This window comes from Ostrea edulis, chromosome 10 (assembly GCF_947568905.1).
Source record: "Ostrea edulis chromosome 10, xbOstEdul1.1, whole genome shotgun sequence".
In the NCBI taxonomy this organism is placed as follows: domain Eukaryota; kingdom Metazoa; phylum Mollusca; class Bivalvia; order Ostreida; family Ostreidae; genus Ostrea; species Ostrea edulis.
In genome coordinates, this window is record NC_079173.1 from 33,473,530 (window position 1) to 33,500,619 (window position 27,090).

The 27,090-nt window shown below is 35.3% G+C and overlaps 1 protein-coding gene across 3 annotated transcripts in view; it reads right to left on the reverse strand.

Annotated features, from left to right (window-relative positions):
* The window catches only part of LOC125665844 (5'-AMP-activated protein kinase subunit gamma-1-like), a 167,787-nt gene that overhangs the window by 111,242 nt on the left and 29,455 nt on the right, over positions 1-27,090 (reverse strand). The window contains exon 1 of one of the 3 annotated variants that reach the window (XM_056151052.1): positions 2,549-4,280. The exons of the other annotated variants lie outside the window; for them this stretch is intronic. Coding sequence (XP_056007027.1) covers positions 2,549-2,716 — 168 coding nt within the window. The 5' untranslated portion in view covers positions 2,717-4,280. Of the gene's footprint in view, positions 1-2,548; positions 4,281-27,090 lie in introns of those variants that run through there. 3 annotated transcript variants of the gene reach the window in all.

Here is a 27,090-nt window from a genome sequence, read left to right on the forward strand (position 1 = left end):
AACTTTAATTTAAATCCCTGACACTGAGATTTTGTCATTAGAACAGGTCTACACAACCTCCGTACCGAGATACCGTCAATTAAGCACTGTTCAGTTAATTACCCAGTATTTTGCTATCATCCTCTTCTCTGTACACAAAATATAAGTATAATCTTGATGTATTTTCTTGAGATTTCTAAACTGATTCCCACGAGTTTATAATATTGCAGGATTATACTCTCATAGATATGACCACTAAAGACTTCATAACCTGTCAATCAGTCTGAAATTTGGCACAAATTATACAAATGAGTTCCTTGACTAAAAGGAATGTACATGGCCAAACAATATTGGCCAGTGAAAGTTTCTTATCTTGTTATTAATTTTGACTTGAATTTAGCTAAAGTAAATAAAAAGAATGAAATTTTCATGTGATGTAAATTCTAAATTAAAAAGGAAGTGCACTTGATTTTGTACCATAAACAATTATAGATTACGAGTTCATAAGCGCTCAGCGATCATCGATACGATTGTCTGTAACTACCGATTGTCTGTTTAACTACCGGGTATTTCATCCATTATGATCATGATACCCGTCAGTCTTCACTGTTGTTCTGAGCGAATAGAACTTCCATTGTTTCTCCAACATCTGACTCACTTATTATCACGCTTAATTTCTCTTTATGTTAGCATGAAAATATCATCTACTCCAATCTGAATACTGATAGTCCCTTCAGAAAGAATTAACCATCAAGCACGTTAAACTTTAAAGAGATTAGGCCATTTACAGTGAATGCATGTTATTCCAGACCGTTAAATTAAAAAATACAAGCCTATTTCTGAAATCTGTACCATCCAATTCTCAGTAGGCCTAATTTGAGCCATGCTCCAGTTGAAATTTTATTCTGGTTGATGTAAGGCTGGAAAATGGAAGTTCTTGCTAGATTATGTCATTGTTTCTGGTTGAATTACCACCAGATTTCACAGTTTTGTACAAGATAACATGCAGAGGGGGTTAGGTGGGTGGGGGGAGGTGTAGAGAGAAAGGCCTAGGGTACAGCACGTACCAGAGAAAAGGCAAGGCATGCTTAATTGTTTCCTGACAACTTAAATGTTGGTTTTGTGTAGGAGAAGCAGCCAGAGACTCCACTTTTCTACAAAACCAATGGTTGCAACAAACTCACAGCCAGTGTGTTTGTGTGTGTCAAGCATTTCTACATTATATACCCGGTACTTAGACTGTCTATTAAGTACATGTACATCTTAAATTCATTATGTATCCATCCTGAAATCATAGCAAGACCTAAACTTATTATCATCAGACTCACTCATACTGATCTCCACTACCAATCACCATGGGGATATCAAGCAAGCACAATTCAATGTTTCGTACCATGAGAATATCAAGTGAGCACAATTCAAAGTTTCGTACCACGGGGATATCAAGCAAGCACAATTCAATGTTTGGTACCATGAGGGTATTCAGTGAGCACAATTCAATATTTTGTACCACGGGGATATCAAGTGAGCACAATTCAACAAAATTTGATGTCAATGAAAAGTGGAGGATACAATGTATGTACAACAATATTTTGAAATTGAAAACTTTAAAATTCATTTTATTTACTCAAAAAACGCAGTTTTAGTAGAAAGTAATCTGGAAAAAAATTAAAACTCCTGCTGGACTCAAACCTGCAATCTACAGTTTAGCAAACCTACTGAGCTACTCAGCTAGGCAATTAAATCTAAATGGAATAGACAAATAATGCTGATATTAATATTTTCATTCATGTTTTAAAAGGAAGTCAGCCATTATGACAATGTAGTATCATACATCCTTAAAATTTCTAAGCATCAATAAATATTCTTATAACTTCTTTCCCATGAAACTTTAAAACAGAGGTATCATTGTCATAATCCTCACTGTTTGTTCATTTTACGTCCCTACAAGAATTTTTCACTCATATTGAGATGTTCCTCGCTGTTAAATGTCTCCCAAATGCCTTAAGTAAGTCTAAATCTGTAGCACTTCATCTAAAGCTGAATACATTCTCTACATGACTGAAAAATTCTGGAAGAGACACATCTTAAAAGAAACTTTAGCTCTCTCACTCTGTAACCTTGGAATTTCCAAGTATGAATGAAAAAAAACCTACACGTGTCAAAGTAGATTACTATCTTTTGAAACATGAATGAAAATATCAGCAATATTTGTTTTCAATCTAATTGCCTAGCTGTGGGTAGCTCAGTAAGGTAAACGGGTTGACTCACTGATCTACAGATCGAGGGTTCAATACTAGCAGGGATTATAATTTTTTTCAGATAACTTTCTTCTAAAACTGCATTTTTCAACCACAGAATGTAAATTTGAAAGTTTTCAATTTCAAAATATTATTATACATATCTTCCACTTTTCATCCATGATATCCGATTTCCCTGTAACAGTTGTATTCTTCGTCTATCTACGCCTAGCAGGAACTTTAACTTTCGATACTAATCAATTGATCAGGATTCCAGAGCAGATTGGTGGAGCTTTAATTCCACTGAGGGGGAGGAGTGTGATGCTTACCTGATTAGAGGGGACTTCCATGGGTTTGTCCGGAGCACTGTAATCTGTCACAGTGAAGGTGAACACAGGGGGCGTGGCAGGGACATGCAGGTTCATCGGTTGTAACCCCACCGCCAGCTGTTGCAGTGTGTGGTTACAGTTCTGGTGGTTTCTTTTGTGGCTCGACATGATGACAAGGGTAACTCCACCGAACACACAAATAAATTCACCAAACTCTCAACACCAGAAAATAATCTCCAAGACAGATAAGGCGTTAATCCTTTGTCACACAGTCATGAAGAGACAGCAGTCAGCTGTTTGTTAACTCAGCTTCTAAAGCTCTGGTGTAAACACAGCATTATATTGTATTCCCATATTTTTTTTTTTTTTAAATTTATCCAAAACAAGGATCAGTGACTTAGGTCCTTTGTGTTATGATTTCCTGAATTAGAGTAAAAAATCAAAGGCCCTTAATGACACTGTATAAATACTACTGCACAAAAGTAGACAGTCCTTATGGAGCTGACAAGTGATATTCTATCTTAGACAACACTTAAATTAGCCTAATTCAGCCTCTGTATTGCACTGAAAACAACTCACTGGTAATCACACAGCTAGCTAATAACAATTTCACTTTAAAATCAGAAACAGACCACCAAAATCACTCAGGCTATCTTCTTTCCTAGTCCATGCTTCACTGAATTCTTCAAGAGCTGGCCACCGCAGGGATTTTTCATTCAGTGGTAGATTCTGACAGTACAAATCATGTAACTTCTTCCAAAGATCTGACAGCAGTACAAATTATATATCTCACCAAATCAAAGTGTACAAGTCCTAATTAATACTGCAAAGTTTAAATGTCACTTAGTAGTATACCGGCAGTACCAGGTGATTGAGCAACGGAGCATGCCGGCCACGTAATATGGTCCAAGTGGGGGAAAATTGTAAGGTCCAGCAAATTTAATCCATGTTTTTTAAATTACCTGTTCAAAATCACTTATCATTAATCGGATAAAATTCCCCACTAATCTGATAATCCTGATTCCTCCATAGAGCACAAGGTCGGGCACAGTCACACGCGTGTTGAATGCACTGTCCTCCAGACACGTGTTTACCACTTAATTGTCAATCAAGCTCATGATATATCAATCAAAAGAAATTGAAATATTGGAAAGTCTTCAGAAGGAACTTATCCACCTCCACAATCAAAGGAAATTTTACATACATCAATTTTTGGTTGCAACAATGTGTAAATCCCACAAGAATAATTTCATAAACACAGAAATGCAAAAACAGATAGTAACTCTTTCACAAAATGAAAATCAATGACTTTGTATCACTCAATAGGACCTAGTTCATTGCTTGCCAAGATCTAGTTCCTCATATAAACTATTTCCATCATGAAATATATCATATCCCTCGGGCTAATGCATATTATTATTTATGCAAAAGGCATCTAAATGGCAAACATAAAGGGACAAGGAGAAGGTGAAAAAAAAATTATGGTCATAAATGGGAGTTTGCTTTGAATTCTGAATTCATTTTTTTTTCTCCACGCTACAAAAAGAATGTGATTTTGCTTGATCTCTGTAGCTGGGACCGTGTCAGTTTAAATGGACAAGACATTGAGAAAGTCGAACAGTATCCTCCCGGAGTAAGTGCCCCCAAAGCACAAATAAAGCATTTTTATATGTCATGCTATTCATAAACCTTTTTGAGTTATTACATCAAAAAGCATCAAGCATTACCGGTACATTCATGGTTCTAAAACAGTCACAGACAGTACATACACATAGTGAACAGTATTATACTATTACTGATTAGATCAATCCAAAGCTTTGTAAGGAGGAATAATACATTAGGAAAATCTGATTGGATGGAATGTGGGGGATATGTACAATAACAACTTTTATTTACCTTATTTAATTAAAAACTGCAGTTTTGATAGAAAGTGATCTGGGGGGAAAAAATTAAAATCTCTGCTAGATTCGAACCTACGCTCTACAGATCAGTAATCAACACATTATTTACCTTCTGAGTTTACCCAGCTTAAGGCAATTAAATTTAAAAGGAACACACAAGTATTGCTGATATTTTCATACCCATGTATACATGGGAGGCCCAAGGAATACAATGCTCACCTGAGTAATTATTTTCAACTATTCTCAGATAAATTTCCAAAAAAATTCTGAAAAGGGCAAGACCAAACATGTCCCGATTTCCCCTTTTGCTACATACCTGTCACAAGAAATACGAAAATGCATGGTCTAGGAGTGGTAATCTCAATGGTTTACAAGATCTTTGATCACTTCTGAAAGGGTGGGCTGGAGATCATCTGCTTCACCCCCCCCCCCCCCCCCCCCAACAAAGATTTCTGCTTTAATATCAAACTTGCCTAATAATTGTAACAATGAACAAGGAAATATATGCTTTAAGGACATACTATATACTTTTTGTAACATTCAATGTATTATAATTTACTTGCATTCTATCTCATTTCTACAAAAAATCATTTCTTGGGTATAGCTTAAAGAAGACATGGCCCAAATCTTTTGAACATATATAAACTTGAATACCCTTCAATCACCCATGGATATTTTGTGTAAACTTTGGTTAAAATAGGCCTAGTGGTTTTGAAAACATATTTCACAGATAGAAGTCAGGGGTCTGAATCTTTGAGTGTTAAATGTGACAATTGTTCAGTGGGTTACTGTTTTCTCACATAACAGAATTTTCCAGGAATTGAAAGTAATCAGTTTTTCTGGCAGAGCATTATGAACAATGTTGAATGTACATAATATTATATATCATTGTGACCAATGTCCTTGTCAACATTTTTCTTCTGTCTGTTAGTTCTACAGGAACACAGGGCTATAATAACATGTCTGATGGTAACATTAAACATCCAGAGAAATGTCACTGAATCTCCTCATAAATCGCCTTGACAATCTCCCTGCCTACCCATCAAGACCTTCACAAATCAGACCTAATTATGACAGCTGTGACGCAGGCTCCGGATATTAGGTGTAGATGTTACTAGTAAAGGTGACAAGAAATTCTAATCATGCTGTCAGTGACAAAGCATCACTTCTGCTGGCTTCTGAGAGTCGAGAATAATTCTATATAGAAATACTGCAGGACATTTCAAAAACATGGCAAAAAACCACTGTATGTAGATCAGAGGTGAAGGTTGTCTGGTGTCTAGTGAGAACACCAACGACAGTATCAATATAATACCTACATGATAACACACTGGTGCTGAAGGTTGTCTGGTGTCTAGTGAGAACACCAACGACAGTATCAATATAATACCTACATGATAACACACTGGTGCTGAAGGTTGTCTGGTGTCTAGATAATACCTACATGATAACACACTGGTGCTGAAGGTTGTCTGGTGTCTAGATAATACCTACATGATAACACACTGGTGCTGAAGGTTGTCTGGTGTCTAGTGAGAACACCCACGACAGTATCAATATAATACCTACATGATAACACACTGGTGCCCCGCTCTGAGAATTAGGATACAACTTCAAAAACGAATCGTAATTCATACACTTACAGGATCCTGACACTTCAAATATCATTTAAATTAGCATTGCTATAATACAATTATTTTCAAATTAATTATTATACATTCAATACAGTTGTTTGGGAGTGAAGATTGCAATGGATATCCCTTCATTCGTGTAAATAATTAACACTGAAATAGATACATAAGGGAATTATATAATACACACACAGTGTTGAAGTGGAGCTAATTTGAGTATCAATGAAACGTGTAGTTTAATTTTATCAAGGTTCATTGAAAAGATGCTGAATATTTCTTAGAAATCTTAAGATATATTTCTACAAATCCTTAGAAATATTCAGGCTGCATGCATTTCAAACTATATACATGTGTAAATACAATTTCTCAGTGTGATTTGTTAAGCTCATTTGCATCATTTACAAATCATCTTCAAATCCCTGATTTGTTGGTGATTTCTTACAGATTTTATTTTACTTGGGTCAGTAAGGGCTGTAACTTCATGTTGAAAGTCCTTCTTATGCAAAGATAGGAAAGTTGCATGGGGCTTAGGGTAAAAAGCTGAGTGGAATGAAGTGGCATATTATATCTGGAATAAGCTATACAATCAAAAGTATGATTAAATACTCATATCCTGGGTCATATGTAAAGAAGATTCAAACTGATGTCACTCAGTGATCTTAACAGATTAAATCTGTTTACACTCAGTTGATGGCAGTGGATGAATTTTAAGATTAAATCTGTTTACACTGAGTTGATGGCAGTGGATGAATTTTAAGATTAAATCTGTTTACACTCAGTTGATGGCAGTGGATGAATTTTAAGATTAAATCTGTTTACACTCAGTTGATGGCAGTGGGTGAATTTTAAGATTAAATTTGTTTACACTGAGTTGATGGCAGTGGATGAATTTTAAGATTAAATCTGTTTACACTGAGTTGATGGCAGTGGATGAATTTTAAGATTAAATTTGTTTACACTGAGTTGATGGCAGTGGATGAATTTTAAGATTAAATCTGTTTACACTGAATTGATGGCAGTGGATGAATTTTAAGATTAAATCTGTTTACACTGAGTTGATGGCAGTGGATGAATTTTAAGATTAAATCTGTTTACACTGAATTGATGGCAGTGGATGAATTTTAAGATTAAATCTGTTTACACTGAGTTGATGGCAGTGGATGAATTTTAAGATTAAATCTGTTTACACTGAATTGATGGCAGTGGATGAATTTTAAGATTAAATCTGTTTACACTGAGTTGATGGCAGTGGATGAATTCTAAGATTAAATCTGTTTACACTGAGTTGATGGCAGTGGATGAATTTCAAGATTAAATCTGTTTACACTGAGTTGATGGCAGTGGATGAATTTTAAGATTAAATGATTTCCTGTCATCCTGCAATGCTTTGTCAATTTTAAATGTTCATCAGTTTGGTATAGTATGTACGTGTTAGATTGGGAAAATAAACACCCTGTTACAAGCTGGTCAGAAGTTAAATGTATACTATCTGATTCATTGAGAAATCATGGAGAAAGGCCAATTTTTTCTGTCACATATTGAGATTAGACAAGTGCAAAAAGGCAATGCTGTCCGTGACTGGGTTAGCATTTTATATATGTTTTCATAAGTAATTGAACAGAGGCAAGTTGATATCAACTCTGCATTTGCACACAGGAAATGAAGAAGAGAGAATGACCTTAATATGTCAACATGGTGATCAGCTATCGTATCCACGACACATGCACAGACTAGCTTTTGACTTTCACTTCACTCCACTCAGCTTTTTACCATAAGCCCATAAAACGGCTGAGTCAGGCGTAGAGTGAAATTTGTATCTATTGGTCAGTTTTGAATATTAGTTTAAGAAAAAAACCACCTATACAGTTAATGTCAGTCCAAAGCTAGATGTATGACTGTCTATACAGTTAATGTCAGTCCAAAGCTAGATGTATGACTGTCTATACAGTTAATGTCAGTCCAAAGCTAGATGTATGACTGTCTATATACAGTTAATGTCAGTCCAAAGTTAGATGTATGACTGTCTATATACAGTTAATGTCAGTCCAAAGCTAGATGTATGACTGTCTATATACAGTTAATGTCAGTCCAAAGCTAGATGTATGACTGTCTATACAGTTAATGTCAGTCCAAAGCTAGATGTATGACTGTCTATACACAGTTAATGTCAATCCAAAGCTAGATGTATGACTGTCTATATACAGTTAATGTCAGTCCAAAGCTAGATGTATGACTGTCTATTTTCAGTTAATGTCAGTCCAAAGCTAGATGTATGACTGTCTATATACAGTTAATGTCAGTCCAAAGCTAGATGTATAGACTGTCTATATACAGTTAATGTCAGTCCAAAGCTAGATGTATGACTGTCTATACAGTTAATGTCAGTCCAAAGCTAGATGTATGACTGTCTATACACAGTTAATGTCAATCCAAAGCTAGATGTATGACTGTCTATATACAGTTAATGTCAGTCCAAAGCTAGATGTATGACTGTCTATTTTCAGTTAATGTCAGTCCAAAGCTAGATGTATGACTGTCTATATACAGTTAATGTCAGTCCAAAGCTAGATGTATGACTGTCTATATACAGTTAATGTCAGTCCAAAGCTAGATGTATGACTGTCTATACAGTTAATGTCAGTCCAAAGCTAGATGTATGACTGTCTATACACAGTTAATGTCAATCCAAAGCTAGATGTATGACTGTCTATATACAGTTAATGTCAGTCCAAAGCTAGATGTATGACTGTCTATTTTCAGTTAATGTCAGTCCAAAGCTAGATGTATGACTGTCTATATACAGTTAATGTCAGTCCAAAGCTAGATGTATAGACTGTCTATATACAGTTAATGTCAGTCCAAAGCTAGATGTATGACTGTCTATACAGTTAATGTCAGTCCAAAGCTAGATGTATGACTGTCTATACACAGTTAATGTCAATCCAAAGCTAGATGTATGACTGTCTATATACAGTTAATGTCAGTCCAAAGCTAGATGTATGACTGTCTATTTTCAGTTAATGTCAGTCCAAAGCTAGATGTATGACTGTCTATATACAGTTAATGTCAGTCCAAAGCTAGATGTATAGACTGTCTATATACAGTTAATGTCAGTCCAAAGCTAGATGTATGACTGTCTATACAGTTAATGTCAGTCCAAAGTTAGATGTATGACTGTCTATATACAGTTAATGTCAGTCACCCGAGTGACCAGATAACTCAGTTAATGGTGTACCTGGCTAGAGATTCAGGGGGCTCAAGTTTGAATCCCGGACTCATCTGAGAACAGTAAGCGAGCCTCCTATCGCTTTAATAAACATCACACATCCTGGATATTGATTGTATAGTGTATATTAATTAGAACTTTTCACTCATATGGAGACGTCACCATTGCCAGTGAAGGGATACAAAATTTTGGCCCATGCTCGGCGCTTATGGCCATAGAGCAGGGAGGGATCTTTATCATGACACACCTGCTGTGACACGGGACCTCGGTTTTTGCAGCCCCATTTAGTCGCCTCTTATGACAAGCTAGGGGTACTGAGGACCTGTTCTAACCTGGATCCCCACAGGATTCCTAGGTATTAAACCAACTTTCATACATCAAGTTCATCAGAGTACATGTATTGCCACTAAAAATTACAATATTTCACTTTATACATTAGGTTTGTTAACAGACGCATGATTTAATTGGCGTTGATCTTAGATTTGATTATCATGCCTTCTAACAACTTTTAACAACTTGATAAAATTTTCTCTACACAGTAACAACCTAATAAATGTTTTGTTTTGTCAAGGAACAATATATCTAATGTGTAAATATGTATAAAGAAAGAAATACTATTAAAAAGACATTCCCGATGCTATATTGCGATCTAAATTTTGCTATTCACCGTCTAAACAAAATGTAGATAGTGGTCACATGACACATTTTATCCAATGACAGAGTGGCATTCTAATATGAGGCAAAGCAAATAAATATGCATATGCCTCTTCCAATTTAGGTTTTGAAATTTACATACAGAAAAAAAATTCTTAACACCCTTTATACAAATTTTTTTTTACATGAAAATATCTGTATGATTGTCTGTAGAGTGTTTGGTTAAATGTTTCATGGCAAACAGGACAGAGGAATTCATCACAAATCAAGCAGTGAAATTATCCCATGAAATAATGCATACATATTAAACATGCTCTTTAGCTGTCCGCGAATGTCACTCATAATAAGCCTGTCTATAAATGTCACCAAACAACTAAAAAAAAACCACACCTGTTCCCACCAATTTGCTCTTGCGTAAAGACTTATTAAAGGTTGGAGAAGTGTCCTATCTGACTCCTATTTTGAGCAGTGGTAAAAGATGGTACATAGGCAAATGTGTGCTCTTATGTCGTCCGCGAGTTTCACACATCAGACATCTAAAAATGTTCCACCATCTTTGTCTAATCCATTAAGCAACATGTTTGTAAAATTTCTAAAACTATTGCTATTTTCTTCTGCACCCCTACATTTGATCTTGAAATAAGATTTTACTAGGTTTTATGGTTTTAAATCCATTATATTTACATTCACTGAATCTTTTCTCCTACATTTTTTTTAAAATTGACATTGCTTTCGTTATAGACAATGAATACAAGTTTGTTGCAAACTAGATTGATCCGGTTTTTTAGTACCACCTGTCCACATAATCATTATCAAATATGGAGCATCATCAAGGTCAAAGGGTGGACTGGCTGTTCCGTTTAAAGTAATGAAATGGTCAACAATATATTTCAGTATTTAAATCTAGTTTATATTTTTTGATAATACATGTACATAAAACTAGAGATATATACAATAAAATGTCTTTCTTTGTTGTCTTATTGGGTGATGAAGGTAGCAATCTTTGCAGAATTTTTTTCATGTGACCCAAATAAGTTTAATTGAAATTAAGTGAAAATGTGGGCCACATGGGGCCCTTACTCCACCTAGTCCTTTCACTAATAGACAATGTAGAACACATTTCAGAAAATATCAAGATCACAAGCAACGCTATTGAAACCCCAGAATAATTACAGACCTATATATCATACAAACCGGAAAAAAAATCCCTGATCAATGTTTTCTAAATGCTTTACAAAGTAAATAATCCCCGCTGAGACCTCATCGTAGACACACAACCATTAGACTGTTACAGTCCACCTGCCTAGAAAAGACAGAACATCAGTTCCTTAACAAAATGTCAATTAACAATAATCATTATACTCTCCTCATCAAACCACTTGCACTTTAATTATCAATTGCTATTCATTACATGATTTTAATGTGTTATAACCACAGAAAGTATTTAAAACATTATACATCAAATTTTCTTTTAATGTTAAGGAACAGCACATCCTTTTTCTGTGGATTAATTACACTACGTCTGTTCAGGGGGAACAACACAGTCGAGGAAACTGACGACCTGTGGAGGATAGATGTACTGTTACAGTAATATCTCTGAAATTCACCTATCAAATCAATAAAAAAAACGCATCATTAGTCGAAAGTTATCACAACTGATTTCATAGAATACCCTGCTAGATTTAAATCTACGGTTGCACAACCTTACACATTAACAAGTCAGCGATCTAGTTAAGAAATAAAGGAAGAACATCAAGTACAGTACACTGTACCTCTGCAGATATTACACTCCTCTGTACATAAAGAACATTACACTCCTCTGTATAAAGAACATTACACTCCTCTGCACATAAAGAACATTACACTCCTCTGTATATAAAGAACATTACACTCCTCCTCTGTATATAAAGAACATTACACTCCTCTGTATATAAAGAACATTACACTCCTCCTCTGTAGATAAAGGACATTACACTCCTCCTCTGTATATAAAGAACATTACACTCCTCCTCTGTATATAATTACACTCCTCTGTATATAAAGAACATTGCACTCCTCTGTACATAAAGAACATTACACTCCTCCTCTGTACATAAAGAACATTACACTCCTCCTCTGTACATAAAGGACATTACACTCCTCTGTACATAAAGAACATTACACTCCTCCTCTGTACATAAAGAACATTACACTCCTCCTCTGTACATAAAGGACATTACACTCCTCTGTATAAAGAACATTACACTCCTCTGTATATAAAGAACATTACACTCCTCTGTACATAAAGAACATTACACTCCTCTGTATATAAAGAACATTACACTCTTCTGTATATAAAGAACATTACACCCCTCTGTATATAAAGAACATTACACTCCTCTGTATATAAAGAACATTACACTCCTCTGTATATAAAAAACATTACACCCCTCTGTATATAAAGAACATTACACTCCTCCTCTGTATATAAAGAACATTACACCCCTCTGTATATAAAGAACATTACACTCCTCCTCTGTATATAAAGAACATTACACTCCTCCTCTGTAGATAAAGAACATTACACCCCTCTGTACATAAAGAACATTACACTCCTCTGTATATAAAGAACATTACACCCCTCTGTACATAAAGAACATTACACTCCTCTGTACATAAAGAACATTACACTCCTCTGTATATAAAGAACATTACACTCCTCTGTATATAAAGAACATTACACTCCTCTGTATATAAAGAACATTACACCCCTCTGTATATAAAGAACATTACACTCCTCCTCTGTATATAAAGAACATTACACTCCTCCTCTGTATATAAAGAACATTACACCCCTCTGTACATAAAGAACATTACACTCCTCTGTATATAAAGAACATTACACCCCTCTGGACATAAAGAACATTACACTCCTCTGTATATAAAGAACATTACACTCCTCTGTACATAAAGAACATTACACTCCTCTGTATATAAAGAACACTACACTACTCTGTATATAAAGAACATTACACTCCTCCTCTGTATATAAAGAACATTACACACCTCTGTACATAAAGAACATTACACTCCTCTGTACATAAAGAACATTACACCCCTCTGTATATAAAGAACATTACACTCCTCTGTACATAAAGAACATTACACCCCTCTGTACATAAAGAACATTACACTCCTCCTCTGTACATAAAGAACATTACACTCCTCTGTATATAAAGAACATTACACTCCTCTGTATATAAAGAACATTACACTCCTCTGTACATAAAGAACATTACACTCCTCTGTACATAAAGAACATTACAGCCCTCCTCTGTACATAAAGAACATTACAGCCCTCCTCTGTACATAAAGAACATTACACTCCTCTGTATATAAAGAACATTACACTACTCTGTATATAAAGAACATTACACTCCTCCTCTGTATATAAAGAACATTACACTCCTCTGTATATAAAGAACATTACACTCCTCCTCTGTATATAAAGAACATTACACTCCTCCTCTGTACATAAAGAACATTACACTCCTCCTCTGTACATAAAGAACATTACACTCCTCCTCTGTACATAAAGGACAATACACTCCTCTGTATAAAGAACATTACACTCCTCTGCACATAAAGAACATTACACTCCTCTGTATATAAAGAACATTCCACTCCTCTGTACATAAAGAACATTACACTCCTCTGTATATAAAGAACATTACACTCCTCCTCTGTAGATAAAGGACATTACACTCCTCCTCTGTACATAAAGGACATTACACTCCTCCTCTGTACATAAAGAACATTACACTCCTCCTCTGTACATAAAGGACAATACACTCCTCTGTATAAAGAACATTACACTCCTCTGCACATAAAGAACATTACACTCCTCTGTACATAAAGAACATTACACCCCTGTGTATATAAAGAACATTACACTCCTCTGTACATAAAGAACATTACACCCCTCTGTATATAAAGAACATTACACTCCTCCTCTGTACATAAAGAACATTACACTCCTCTGTATATAAAGAACATTACACTCCTCTGTATATAAAGAACATTACACTCCTCTGTATATAAAGAACATTACACCCCTCTGTATATAAAGAACATTACACTCCTCCTCTGTATATAAAGAACATTACACTCCTCCTCTGTATATAAAGAACATTACACCCCTCTGTACATAAAGAACATTACACTCCTCTGTATATAAAGAACATTACACCCCTCTGTACATAAAGAACATTACACTCCTCTGTATATAAAGAACATTACACTCCTCTGTACATAAAGAACATTACACTCCTCTGTATATAAAGAACATTACACTACTCTGTATATAAAGAACATTACACTCCTCCTCTGTATATAAAGAACATTACACACCTCTGTACATAAAGAACATTACACTCCTCTGTACATAAAGAACATTACACCCCTCTGTATATAAAGAACATTACACTCCTCTGTACATAAAGAACATTACACCCCTCTGTACATAAAGAACATTACACTCCTCCTCTGTACATAAAGAACATTACACCCCTCTGTATATAAAGAACATTACACTCCTCTGTATATAAAGAACATTACACTCCTCTGTATATAAAGAACATTACACTCCTCTGTACATAAAGAACATTACACTCCTCTGTACATAAAGAACATTACAGCCCTCCTCTGTACATAAAGAACATTACACTCCTCTGTATATAAAGAACATTACACTCCTCTGTATATAAAGAACATTACACTCCTCCTCTGTATATAAAGAACATTACACTCCTCTGTATATAAAGAACATTACACTCCTCCTCTGTATATAAAGAACATTACACTCCTCCTCTGTACATAAAGAACATTACACTCCTCCTCTGTACATAAAGAACATTACACTCCTCCTCTGTACATAAAGAACATTACACTCCTCCTCTGTACATAAAGGACATTACACTCCTCTGTATAAAGAACATTACACTCCTCTGCACATAAAGAACATTACACTCCTCTGTATATAAAGAACATTCCACTCCTCTGTACATAAAGAACATTACACTCCTCTGTATATAAAGAACATTACACTCCTCCTCTGTAGATAAAGGACATTACACTCCTCCTCTGTACATAAAGGACATTACACTCCTCCTCTGTACATAAAGAACATTACACTCCTCTGTACATAAAGAACATTACACTCCTCTGTACATAAAGAACATTACACCCCTCTGTATATAAAGAACATTACACTCCTCTGTACATAAAGAACATTACACCCCTCTGTATATAAAGAACATTACACTCCTCCTCTGTACATAAAGAACATTACACTCCTCTGTATATAAAGAACATTACACTCCTCTGTATATAAAGAACATTACACTCCTTTGTATATAAAGAACATTACACTCCTCCTCTGTATATAAAGAACATTACACTCCTCCTCTGTACATAAAGAACATTACACTCCTCTGTACATAAAGAACATTACACTCCTCTGTATATAAAGAACATTACACTCCTCTGTACATAAAGAACATTACACTCCTCTGTATATAAAGAACATTACACTCCTCTGTATATAAAGAACATTACACTCCTCCTCTGTATATAAAGAACATTACACTCCTCCTCTGTATATAAAGAACATTACACTCCTCCTCTGTATATAAAGAACATTACACTCCTCTGTACATAAAGAACATTACACTCCTCTGTATATAAAGAACATTACACTCCTCTGTACATAAAGAACATTACACTCCTCTGTACATAAAGAACATTACACTCCTCCTCTGTACATAAAGAACATTACACTCCTCTGTACATAAAGAACATTACACTCCTCTGTACATAAAGAACATTACACTCCTCCTCTGTACATAAAGAACATTACACTCCTCCTCTGTACATAAAGAACATTACACTCCTCTGTACATAAAGAACATTACACTCCTCCTCTGTACATAAAGAACATTACACTCCTCTGTACATAAAGAACATTACACCCCTCTGTATATAAAGAACATTATACTCCTCTGTATATAAAGAACATTACACTCCTCTGTACATAAAGAGCATTACACTACTCTGTATATAAAGAACATTACACTCCTCTGTATATAAAGAACATTACACTCCTCTGTATATAAAGAACATTACACTCCTCTGTATATAAAGAACATTACACTCCTCACAAGCTCGGTCCGTCTACGCGCCAAAAACTCGGTCGTCATATTTTCCCATACAAAGTCTATAACCTTTTTATTATATACTTTCAATTTCATTTAGAAACTAACAATAATTTTATTTTAACAATTTATTTATTGGTTTAACTGAGTAAAAGATGAAAAACACGAAAAATTTGAAAATTAACGGCGTAGAAATTTGATTGTGACGTAACGTTTGCGGGCCGGAATGTTTCCGGGCATATATCGTGTGATATATGCCCGCAATCTTTTAAAGAAAAAAGAAGAGATGAAATTGAAAGTATATAATAAAGAACATTACACCCCTCTGTACATAAAGTTCATTACTCGCCCTCTGTTGATAAGGAAGATTTCAATACTACATATGAAATTCAAAGCAGTTCAGAAAATCTGTTATCTGCATCAAATTTTCTTTATAACCCAGTTTCATATTTTGCTATCAAATTCATTCCTCACAATTTCTTATTCATCACTTTATACATATGTTCACTTTTATTTGTGAATTCTAAACAAAATGTCCATTTTTGATTTGTTTGTTTGTTGTATAGATGTCGTCAGCTCTAGGTAATGTACAACACATTTAGAAGTATGCATGGTGCTTGCGGGGGCATAGCAGTGAAGGTTCTTTATGGTGTCAATGCCTCTGTAACACTAGACCTCTGTTTTCAAGGTCATATTAAACTAAAAGACCCATGACTGTCACAAACAATCTAGTAATGAAACTTCTCCTTCATCTGTAACCTTATGGGGATCCAGGTTAGAATAGGTCCTCAGTCCCCTACAAACTCACGACTGTTACTTCTAATGCCAGATACTAAATGAAGAAACAGTTACAATAACTATATGTTAAACGCCTTAAGGTCATACATGACATTTCTGACCTTTTCTCTAAAATTATTTTTTCATCTCCCCAATGTGAAGAGTTCTTGTATAATTTCTGATATAGGCTTAATTTTTTTTATTTGAGCAATATTACCAAATTTTGTATATTGGTGTGGTTGCGTGGCTATGTGATTAGATCATCTAACTAGTAATGCAAGGGTCCCATGTTTAATGTCCACGATTATTCATTCTTCATAGTACAGTAATGTCCGTCTATACAACTTACTGTAATATGTGCACGCTGACTTTACATTTGCAACAACCAGGAACAATCAAAATATGCTAACCCTAAAACATGGTAACCTACCCTAAGATGTTTGTAGAAACTAGATAGAATGCAAGTGAACTGCGTATGTGAAACATCACAACAAATTATGTATCATTGAGAAACACCATGCATGTCCTTAAGGTTTGATGCAGTGACAGGATTCAGAATCGAATCTAGGCCTCCTGGTTGTAAGGCATCAATGAGTGTCTGTATAGATATTAATTAGAATTTCAAATTTTCTTCGATTTTTATAAATAAATTGTGTTTTAGCCTCAAAATAACAGCTTTATCTTTTAAAGTATTTTTTTTTCTAAACTTGTCACATTTGTTAAAGGATACATTAATCTATTCAAATATGATACAAAGCAAAGAAAAAAATAAAAAAGGTCTTTGGAACAATCGGGAATCAAACCCTGGACCCCTTGTGTTACAAATCAAAGAGCTTCAACAGATAGATTTTAATTGGATTTTCCAATTTTCAACAATTTTGTCATCATAAGAGGTGTTTTAGCATCAAAATAATAACTTTTTCCCATCAACTTATTTTTTTCTAAACTTGTCATATGTGTCCATATGAACCACCCTGTTACCATTCCGTTTTCGGTAAGAAGCGTTCCATTCCCACATCAAACCATTCCATTCAAACTTTTCAACGTTCCGTTCCCAGACCAAAGTGTCCCATTCTCATCTAAAACTGTTCATTCTCTCAAAGCCAGACATGATTCTACACAAAGGTACAAAAAGCGGAAGGGGGGCTGGGGGTCCTCCCCCAACGGAGTATATAGGGGCAGTGCCCCTAGATTAGGAGATCCAGGGACCCAGCCAAAAACGGATATTTTGACTTTAAGAAGCTTTTCAGAAAATTAATTCTGTGAACCAATTTTGAGGTTTCATGCTTTATAAAAATGCTAATAACAGTAATTTTGTTAGTATTGGTTCCCTAACCTACTCTTAGGCAAAGGTCTTACGCAATCTACCAACACTTGACTAAAAGGTTCTTCAAAAGTTGGACCTTTTCAATGGCTGTAAACATTACTGTCAACGCTTTGTACTGTTTTTACAGACATTTTTGTAAGGCACACTGTATATTCTGCTGATTGAGTGATATCGTAATGATTCAACCAATGAACAAGAAGAATACAATGAGGAAATACTGACCGCTATGTAAAATTCAAAGTCAAAACCAGATATTCCAGAAAATAAGATTTGTAAAAAGTAAAATTTATTGAACAACCTAGAAATTTCCGGAAGCAGAATCGTTATATAGATAACAGATTTTTACAGTCCGGAAAGCGGAATTCCTCTTTAAAGTGGAGAAAAAGCAATGTCTGCAACGCGTTCGTTCTCTCAAAGCATTCATTCCCACATAGTCATTCAGAACTCACTCATCAGTCCATAATTGTAAGTCAACATGGCTCTTGGTCGAGGTGGAAGAAGACTATCGCTTTTGTAAGTCAACATGGCTCTTGGTCGAGGTGGAAGAAGACTATCGCTTTTGTAAGTCAACATGGCTCTTGGTCGAGGTGGAAGAAGACTATCGCTTTTGATTCGACACATTTTTAAAGTGTACAAATACACTTAATTAAGGGTCTGTATTCTATAAGAGGATTTATAATGACTTAAGACCACTGAAATACAAACACGTCTTCAACCAGGTTCCCTATGAAGCTCCTTCTCTGTGTCTACAACCATTCCTATCCACAGATTGCTCACAAAACTTCATCATCTCCAGTCATCAAACCAAGCTTTTGTAGTGAAAAAAAGCAATCTGGTCCACAGAAAAATAAACACATCAAAAATTTACATTTCTAATGTTTTTGCCTTTGAATTTACAAATTGTAACAATAGCCATTTCCCATTTATTATGAATGTGATGCAGTTGTAAACAATGTGCATATGAATCTTAATCAATATAGTAAACGTACATCTATCTTAATGACAGGGAATTCTGACAGAAATGAAAGCAGAATGTAAATACATGTGTCTATAACACTGTAGATTCCTTATTTTACACGAGTACTTAATATGGCGAAATGAAACGTACGTACGTCAAATCGCATGAACATGAATTTGCGAATGGTCTGTTGATCAAGAGTCTTTACATGTATTTTAGCAGTATAAAGATAAAAGCGAGTGATTCTAATTCGTGAGTGATGCTTCTCGCGAAATCACGCGATGATATATTCCTTGCGTATATTTAGGAATTTACAGTAGTATAAGAAATTAATTTCATTTTTGAAAATGAAGGACATGCATATCCAGAATCAGGTGCAGCGCTTCACACTGTCAGACTTCATTTATCAAACGTACATAAAACATTGATATCAACTTATACATCTATAGAATGGAGGCAATAATCATGAAAACTGAGAAGAAATAGCCCCCCGTCATTCAAACCCCATGTTGATTAAAAGAAAGCAATCCTTTTGTAATTACAGCACAGAACACAGAGTGCTTGATGTCAGTTATGAGAATTATATATCCTGTTCTATCAACTGTACTGCACATTGTATTTCAATTATTATACTCTATACACACACCAGAAAAAAAACCCTCGTCTTCCATTACACTCCCCAGTAATGTCCTTAATTCCCCCCACAGCACTTAAATACAATCCACCTCTTGATTCTTGACTTGTTATTTTACACTTTCAAGCTATCTGAATCCTCTAATCCAATGATCTTAACATACTATCTCTACACAGTGACGAATAGAACTGCAGACTGGGAATATCACACAGCTACAGTATACATGTATGTATTGACTGGGAATATCACACAGCTACAGTATACATGTATGTATTGACTGGGAATGTCACACAGCTACAGTATACATGTATGTATTGACTGGGAATATCACACAGCTACAGTATACATGTATGTATTGACTGGGAATATCACACAGCTACAGTATACATGTATGTATTGACTGGGAATACCACACAGCTACAGTATACATGTATGTATTGACTGGGAATACCACACAGCTACAGTATACATGTATGTATTGACTGGGAATACCACACAGCTACAGTATACATGTATGTATTGACTGGGAATACCACACAGCTACAGTATACATGTATGTATTGCCTGGGAATACCACACAGCTACAGTATACATGTATGTATTGACTGGGAATACCACACAGCTACAGTATACATGTATGTATTGACTGGGAATACCACACAGCTACAGTATACATGTATGTATTGCCTGGGAATACCACACAGCTACAGTATACATGTATGTATTGACTGGGAATATCACACAGCTACAGTATACATGTATGTATTGCCTTTTCAGAAGGGAGACATCACCAATTGTTGGGTCTGAGTGTTTCATCCCCAGAGCATTAACTTTCCTGGGATACAACACAATAATGTTAAACTCTCTTACAATGGAAATACAGTAAAACACTGCTACAGCAAACACACTTATAATGAATTCACACTTACAGCGAGAAATTATGTTTATGATGAATCAGAAATTACTTTGTGATAAGCATGTTTTACTGTAATTGTTCATTCCCAGCACTTCACTATAAGCATGTTTTACTGTAATTCTTTGTTCCCAGCACTTCACTATAAGCATGTTTTACTGTAATTCTTTGTCCCCAGCACTTCGCTATAAGCATGTTTTACTGTAATTCTTTGTCCCCAGCACTTCGCTATAAGCATGTTTTACTGTAATTGATCGTTCCCAACACTTTGTGATAAGCATGTTTTACTGTAATTGTTCGTCCCCAGCACTTCGCTATAAGCATGTTTTACTGTAATTGATCGTTCCCAGCACTTCACTATAAGCATGTTTTACTGTAATTGTTCGTCTCCAGCACTTCGCTATAAGCATGTTTTGCTGTAATTGTTTGTTCCCAGCTCTTTGTGATAAGCATGTTTTACTGTAATTGTTTGTCCCCAGCACTTCGCTATAAGCATGTTTTACTGTAATTGTTTGTTCCCAGCACTTCGCTATAAGCATGTTTTACTGTAATTGTTCGTTCCCAGCTCTTTGTGATAAGCATGTTTTACTGCACTCACAAAAGTGTATTATTATTCACTGATGAAAACTAGAAAACAGAAAAGGCCCCGCCATCAATCTGAAAATTGACGAGGTCTTCCTGACAGCATAATCCAAGTATTATCTATAAAATCTATGAAAATCTTCTCCAGGAAACCTAAGTTGTTGTGTGCCATAGAAAGTGCTGTCATGGACGGAGAGATGGGTGGACAGAGAAACAGATGGACAGAGAGATGGGTGGACAGAGAGATGGATGGACAGAGACAGATGGATGGAGAGATGGATGGATGGACAGAGTGATTACTATAGGGCAACCATCATATGGTGGGGCCCTACAGCTGGTGAGATCAGTTATTTCTGTCCACATAATCTCACAAGTCTGTTACTATCCACTAACAAAAATTGCAGTGGGTGATATAAGAGTTTTCTTACTGCATACCATCCGATGGGACTGATCAGAATTAAGGCCTAGTACCATCCAGTAGAACTGACCAGAAGGCCTAGTACCATCCAGTAGAACTGACCAGAAGGCCTAGTACCATCCGGTCGAACTGACCAGAAGGCCTAGTGGATGGAGCAATTGCTTTACAATTGGAAGGCCTGGGTTCGATTTTTTCAATTACAGTGCCACATCAAACCTGAAAAATTATCATAGAAAGTACCTGTTCCAAATTAACACTGTAACTTATCAATAGAAGTCAACTTAACACTGTAACTTATCAACAGAAGTCAACTGAATTCTGTAACTTATCAAAGAGAAAAATCAAGTATTGTAGGATACTTTCTTGATTAAATCTCACTTTTTCTCATTAGGACAACTTAAAACACCATGTGGTTGAAACACAGTCAAAGGGAGACAACTCCATGTTATCACTTTACAGTCTGAAAAAAAATATCGTAGTGCCTTGAAAGAGAGAGAGAGGTTTAATTTACATGTAATGATGTCTCTTGCTAGCTATCTGTTAAATTGTTTTATACATCTGCGTTTTATACTTGAATGAAATAATCTGAAGCTCTATTGTGTAATCAACTACCACAGCAAATCAGAAAACATCAATAAAATTGTTTGATGACTGCATGGTTAAGGAATCCTACAAGCACTAGTCCTTCATTGTGGGTTAAGAGATATTTTGAAAAATCATGGATCTTCTTTTTTTTTCCCAACAGTTTCTTTTTAAAAAATTTATGAGTGTGTGCCAAAAATCAAAAATATTTGCATGAAAAGATGTGAAGTTCACACTGATTCAATCTGTAGTATTCAAAGGAGAGAGGAGAAAATCTTTGGCAGGACCGGGAATCGAACCCGGGACCCCTGCATTACTAGTCAGGTGCTCTAATCACTGAGCTATCCAGGCCGATATCCACGGTCCGTGCAGCCCTAATTACTACATTCCTCCCTCCTTAAGATCAATTATAATTTTATAATTGTCTTTCAAACTCAACCCAGGTTCATTTCGCCCCTGGCAGGCCAACCTGCACCACCAGGAGTGGTCAACGGCACCAAATGTAACAGGAAGGGAGAAAATCTTTGGTTGGACCGGGAATCAAACCCGGGACCCCTGCATTACTAGTCAGGTGCTCTAACCACTGAGCTATCCAAGCCGATATCCACGGTCCGTATAGCCCTAATTACTACAAATCATTGCATCAAGGTTTCATTCTTAATTCTTATTCATTGATAATTTGGGTGGAGGTGGGTAAAAAAAAAAAAGGCTTTTCATTGATAAAAAGCATTTTGCACCTATTAAGAATACATCTACAGTTGGTTCTCATGGGTGAACAATTTGTAAATGTTATGCAAACACGCCAGTGATTTCAAGCGAGTCTCCAGGTGCAAATATCATTTTAAAAATTTCTTCTTCAAATTATGTGTGTAAAATTATCAGCAGAATTTTCATTGAGAATTTATAAATATTCTTTTGAAAAAAAAATATTTGAAAATGAAATTAACACTCTGCACATAATCATTACGAGTGCAAACTAATTCATAAATGGCATTTCACCATTGGTACAGTTGGACTAAAATAATGATCTGGAATTTTTGAATCGATGTTACAGCATCACATGACATATATATACACGAAACTTAAATGTTAATCAGTAACTTCTCCTCCATTCATCTATAGGACTGACAGTCCTCAACCCAATAACGTATTCAATTTTTAGAATCTAAAAACATTAAATTCCAGCAGAGGCGTTGGATTATACAGTGTAGTACTTACTGATCTTTCATATAACTCGCACTGTCAACATCCAGTTAAACATATGAGATCCAGAATAAACTAGGAAGAATTTTTTAGCACACTAAAATTTATGTCCCCCCTACCATTTTCCATAGTTTTTTAAAAACCTTCTTTAGGAATCATCTTTAAAGAGGAAAATTAAGAATAACGGTATACATAACAATCACCTAGAAATTCTATTATTTGACCTTTAAATAAAAGGCCAAGGTCAAAGGTCATCAAAAATGGCATGTGACACATTATCCTATATAGTTTACCCACATACCAAATATCAAAGGCCTATGTCAAAAGACAAAAAAGTGATGACATATACTCAGAAGTTAAATGTTAACCAGTAACCCCTACTCCATTGATCTATGATGCCCACAAATTTCTATTATTAGACCTTTACATAAAAGGTCATGGTCAAAGGCCTTCAAAAAAATGGTACGCGACACAGTTTTGTCATGATATACCCACATACCAAATATAAAAATATCAAAGGCCTATGTCAAAAGACAAAAAAGTTATGGCCTGGACAAACTTTGTATGAGAAGCAGAAGAAGAAATATGTTTTTTTTAAAGTTCTCCAATGACCTTGAGTTTTGAAATGAACAACACTCTTGAAATTGGACACCAAATACAATACACACCTTTTAACATTGAAACCATATGAGACCCAGATTTATAGCAGGAATAACTGGAGGCTTAATGTGTATTCCTATCCTAAATGTTTGGTGAGGGATAACAAGGCCTTCAGTGGAAAGTTTCTTTAATATTCGCAAAACCAACCTTGATTTAAAAAATACAAAGTATATTGAAATCTTTATAACATCTTAGTTCAAAAAGTTCACACAGTGCATTATACCATTTGCCTTGCTATCATTCACAAATTGTAAAAAAGGAACAAATGATAATTATAGGCATTGATCAGGCAGGCATGTATGAAGTCTGCATAATGCAGTCCTTCACGTCCAGATTTGGGGGGTCATTGCCCTTTTATTTTGCAAAATTGTGAACCACAATTGTCTCTTATTTACATTGTACAGTTTTTTCTCTCTCTCATTCCAATTGGCCTTGAGCTGTCAGAGTAAATTAATGTCATCTAAATTACATACTGGGAGACCCATTTCATTGATAAATTTCAAGAGAGCCAAAAAACCCAACACTTCAGTCAGCTTAAAAAACATTTTGAGCAGATTCTAATCGATGAGAAATTTCAACCCCAGGTTAAAACAAACAACTCAACATCAGGCATTATAGGTAACAAAACAGAGAATGTCTCAGACTCTGTAAGCATTAAAGACAGACAAGATTTTATGCAACCTCTCTCTTTCTTCATCCCCTCTAACCTGAATTAGCAATCTCAGGATATAAATTGCGCTAGCTTTTATGGTAGCAGCATCAATATATTATTAAATTTTAGCATAGAACTTTGCCAGAAGAGTTCCCATGCAATCAAAATGTTTCAAGCCTTTTAAGTTGGGGCATACATTCATTGAATTTACATGTTCACAATAATATTAAATTTTAATATATATTATTAACTTCCATTTATTGAGCTATCTAGACCATTGTAGATTCATCTAATCATTGCACATTTTACCTGTTATAGGGACTGTTAACATTTTTTTTAAAAATACTTTTTTAAAATTGATGTTAAAAATCAAAAATATAACTCATTTAATGTTGACAATAAAAATTTGGACCTCCTGAATGCAAGGATAGAGCAATATTTTAGATTTGATTCTGTGTTATGTACTGTACACAGATCTAGACTCGAGTCTTTTTATGTACGGTAAGTAACAAATAACCAGTGGAATGTTAATTTTGTAATTTAAAACATCTTAATTTTGTACAGTCACAAATTTTAACTTAAACAAGAGGTACTGTGAGCAATGCTCACTAAGAACACCCCCCGCTTACCCCAATCTCCCAAAGGGTGTTGGTAATAGGTATAAACTACCTCTTTTCTGAGTGTAAAAAAAAATGGCATGACAAACCGAACCATATTGCTACTTCGATGTCCAGTGCGCTTGACCTTTGACCTTTTGACCCCAAAATTGATAGGGAACATTTTCATCCCATGGGTAGTCCAAATGTATGATATGGTGACTGTAGGTGGAAAGGATAACGCTTTAGAGCCCGGAAACCATATTGCTACTTCGATGTCCAGTGCGCTTGACCTTTGACCTTTTGACCCCAAAATCGATAGGGAACATCTTCATCCCATGGGTAGTCCATATGTATGATATGGTGACTGTAGGTGGAAAGGATAACACTTTAGAGCCCGGAAACCATATTGCTACTTTGATGTCCAGTGTGCTTGACCTTTGACCTTTTGACCCCAAAATCGATAGGGAACATCTTCATCCCATGGGTAGTCCATATATATGATATGGTGACGGTAGGTGGAAAGGATAATGCTTTAGAGTCCGGAAACCATTGCGTCTACAGACGGACGGACGGACGGACAGACGGACAACCCGATTCCAGTATACCCCCCCCCCCCCACAACTTGTTGCGGGGGGTATAATTAAATGACTTAAAGTATGCTTTTTTAGCCAAAGTATACTTGAAATGTAACATATACAATGTATATATAATATATAATAAACTTATAATCAATATCCATTTATTTTGAAAACTTCATAAATAATAACATACCTCAATTTTTGTTTTCAAAACAGAAAATATACTCTCTATAATGAACTTCTGTCATGATATATAACCTCATTTTTTATTTTTTGGTGAAATCTTCTAAACATACATGTACTAGACTGTTGATTTTGATCATTTAAAGTAAAAAACAAAAACAAAATTTAGGGGGAGATCGTGAATCAGTCCCTTTAATCATTATCTCGTATGGCATTGAAATATTGTAATATTTTTAGGAGAGAGAGTCACAAGGTGTTAGCGTTTGATTAGATCAATTAAATATGTTCAAAACAATTTTTCTCAGTTTCATGACCCCCAAGCCTGGGATTTCAACTTGATGGCCATGATTATGAACTCATGGCCTTGATCAAGTTCAACTTCAACATATCTTACCAGTTCTCAAATCTAAAAAAAAAAAATAAAACAAAACTTATTTACATTCACTTAATCTTTTCGCTTATATTTCTTTTGATTGATTGAATATTGTTTTAAGGGGGTACTGATGACCTATTCTAACCCGGACCCCCACGGGATAAATGGCATTGCTTTCATCATACATTGCATCCATGTTTGTTGCAAACTAGTTTGATCTGGTTTTCTAGTACCACCTGTCTGCATAATCATTATCATGCAAATATGGAGTGTCATCAAGGTTAAAGGGTGCATTGGCTGTTCCATTTAATTTAACAAATGGGTCAACCATATATTTTAGAAATTAATTCTAGTTTATATTTTTAGACAATATATAAAAATATAAATAAAAACAATCAAATGTCTTCCTTTGTTATTTTATCAGGTGATGAAGGTAGCAATCATTGCAAAAAAAAATTTGCATGACTCACTTCCGTGGGTTATACATAGTTTCTGCAATG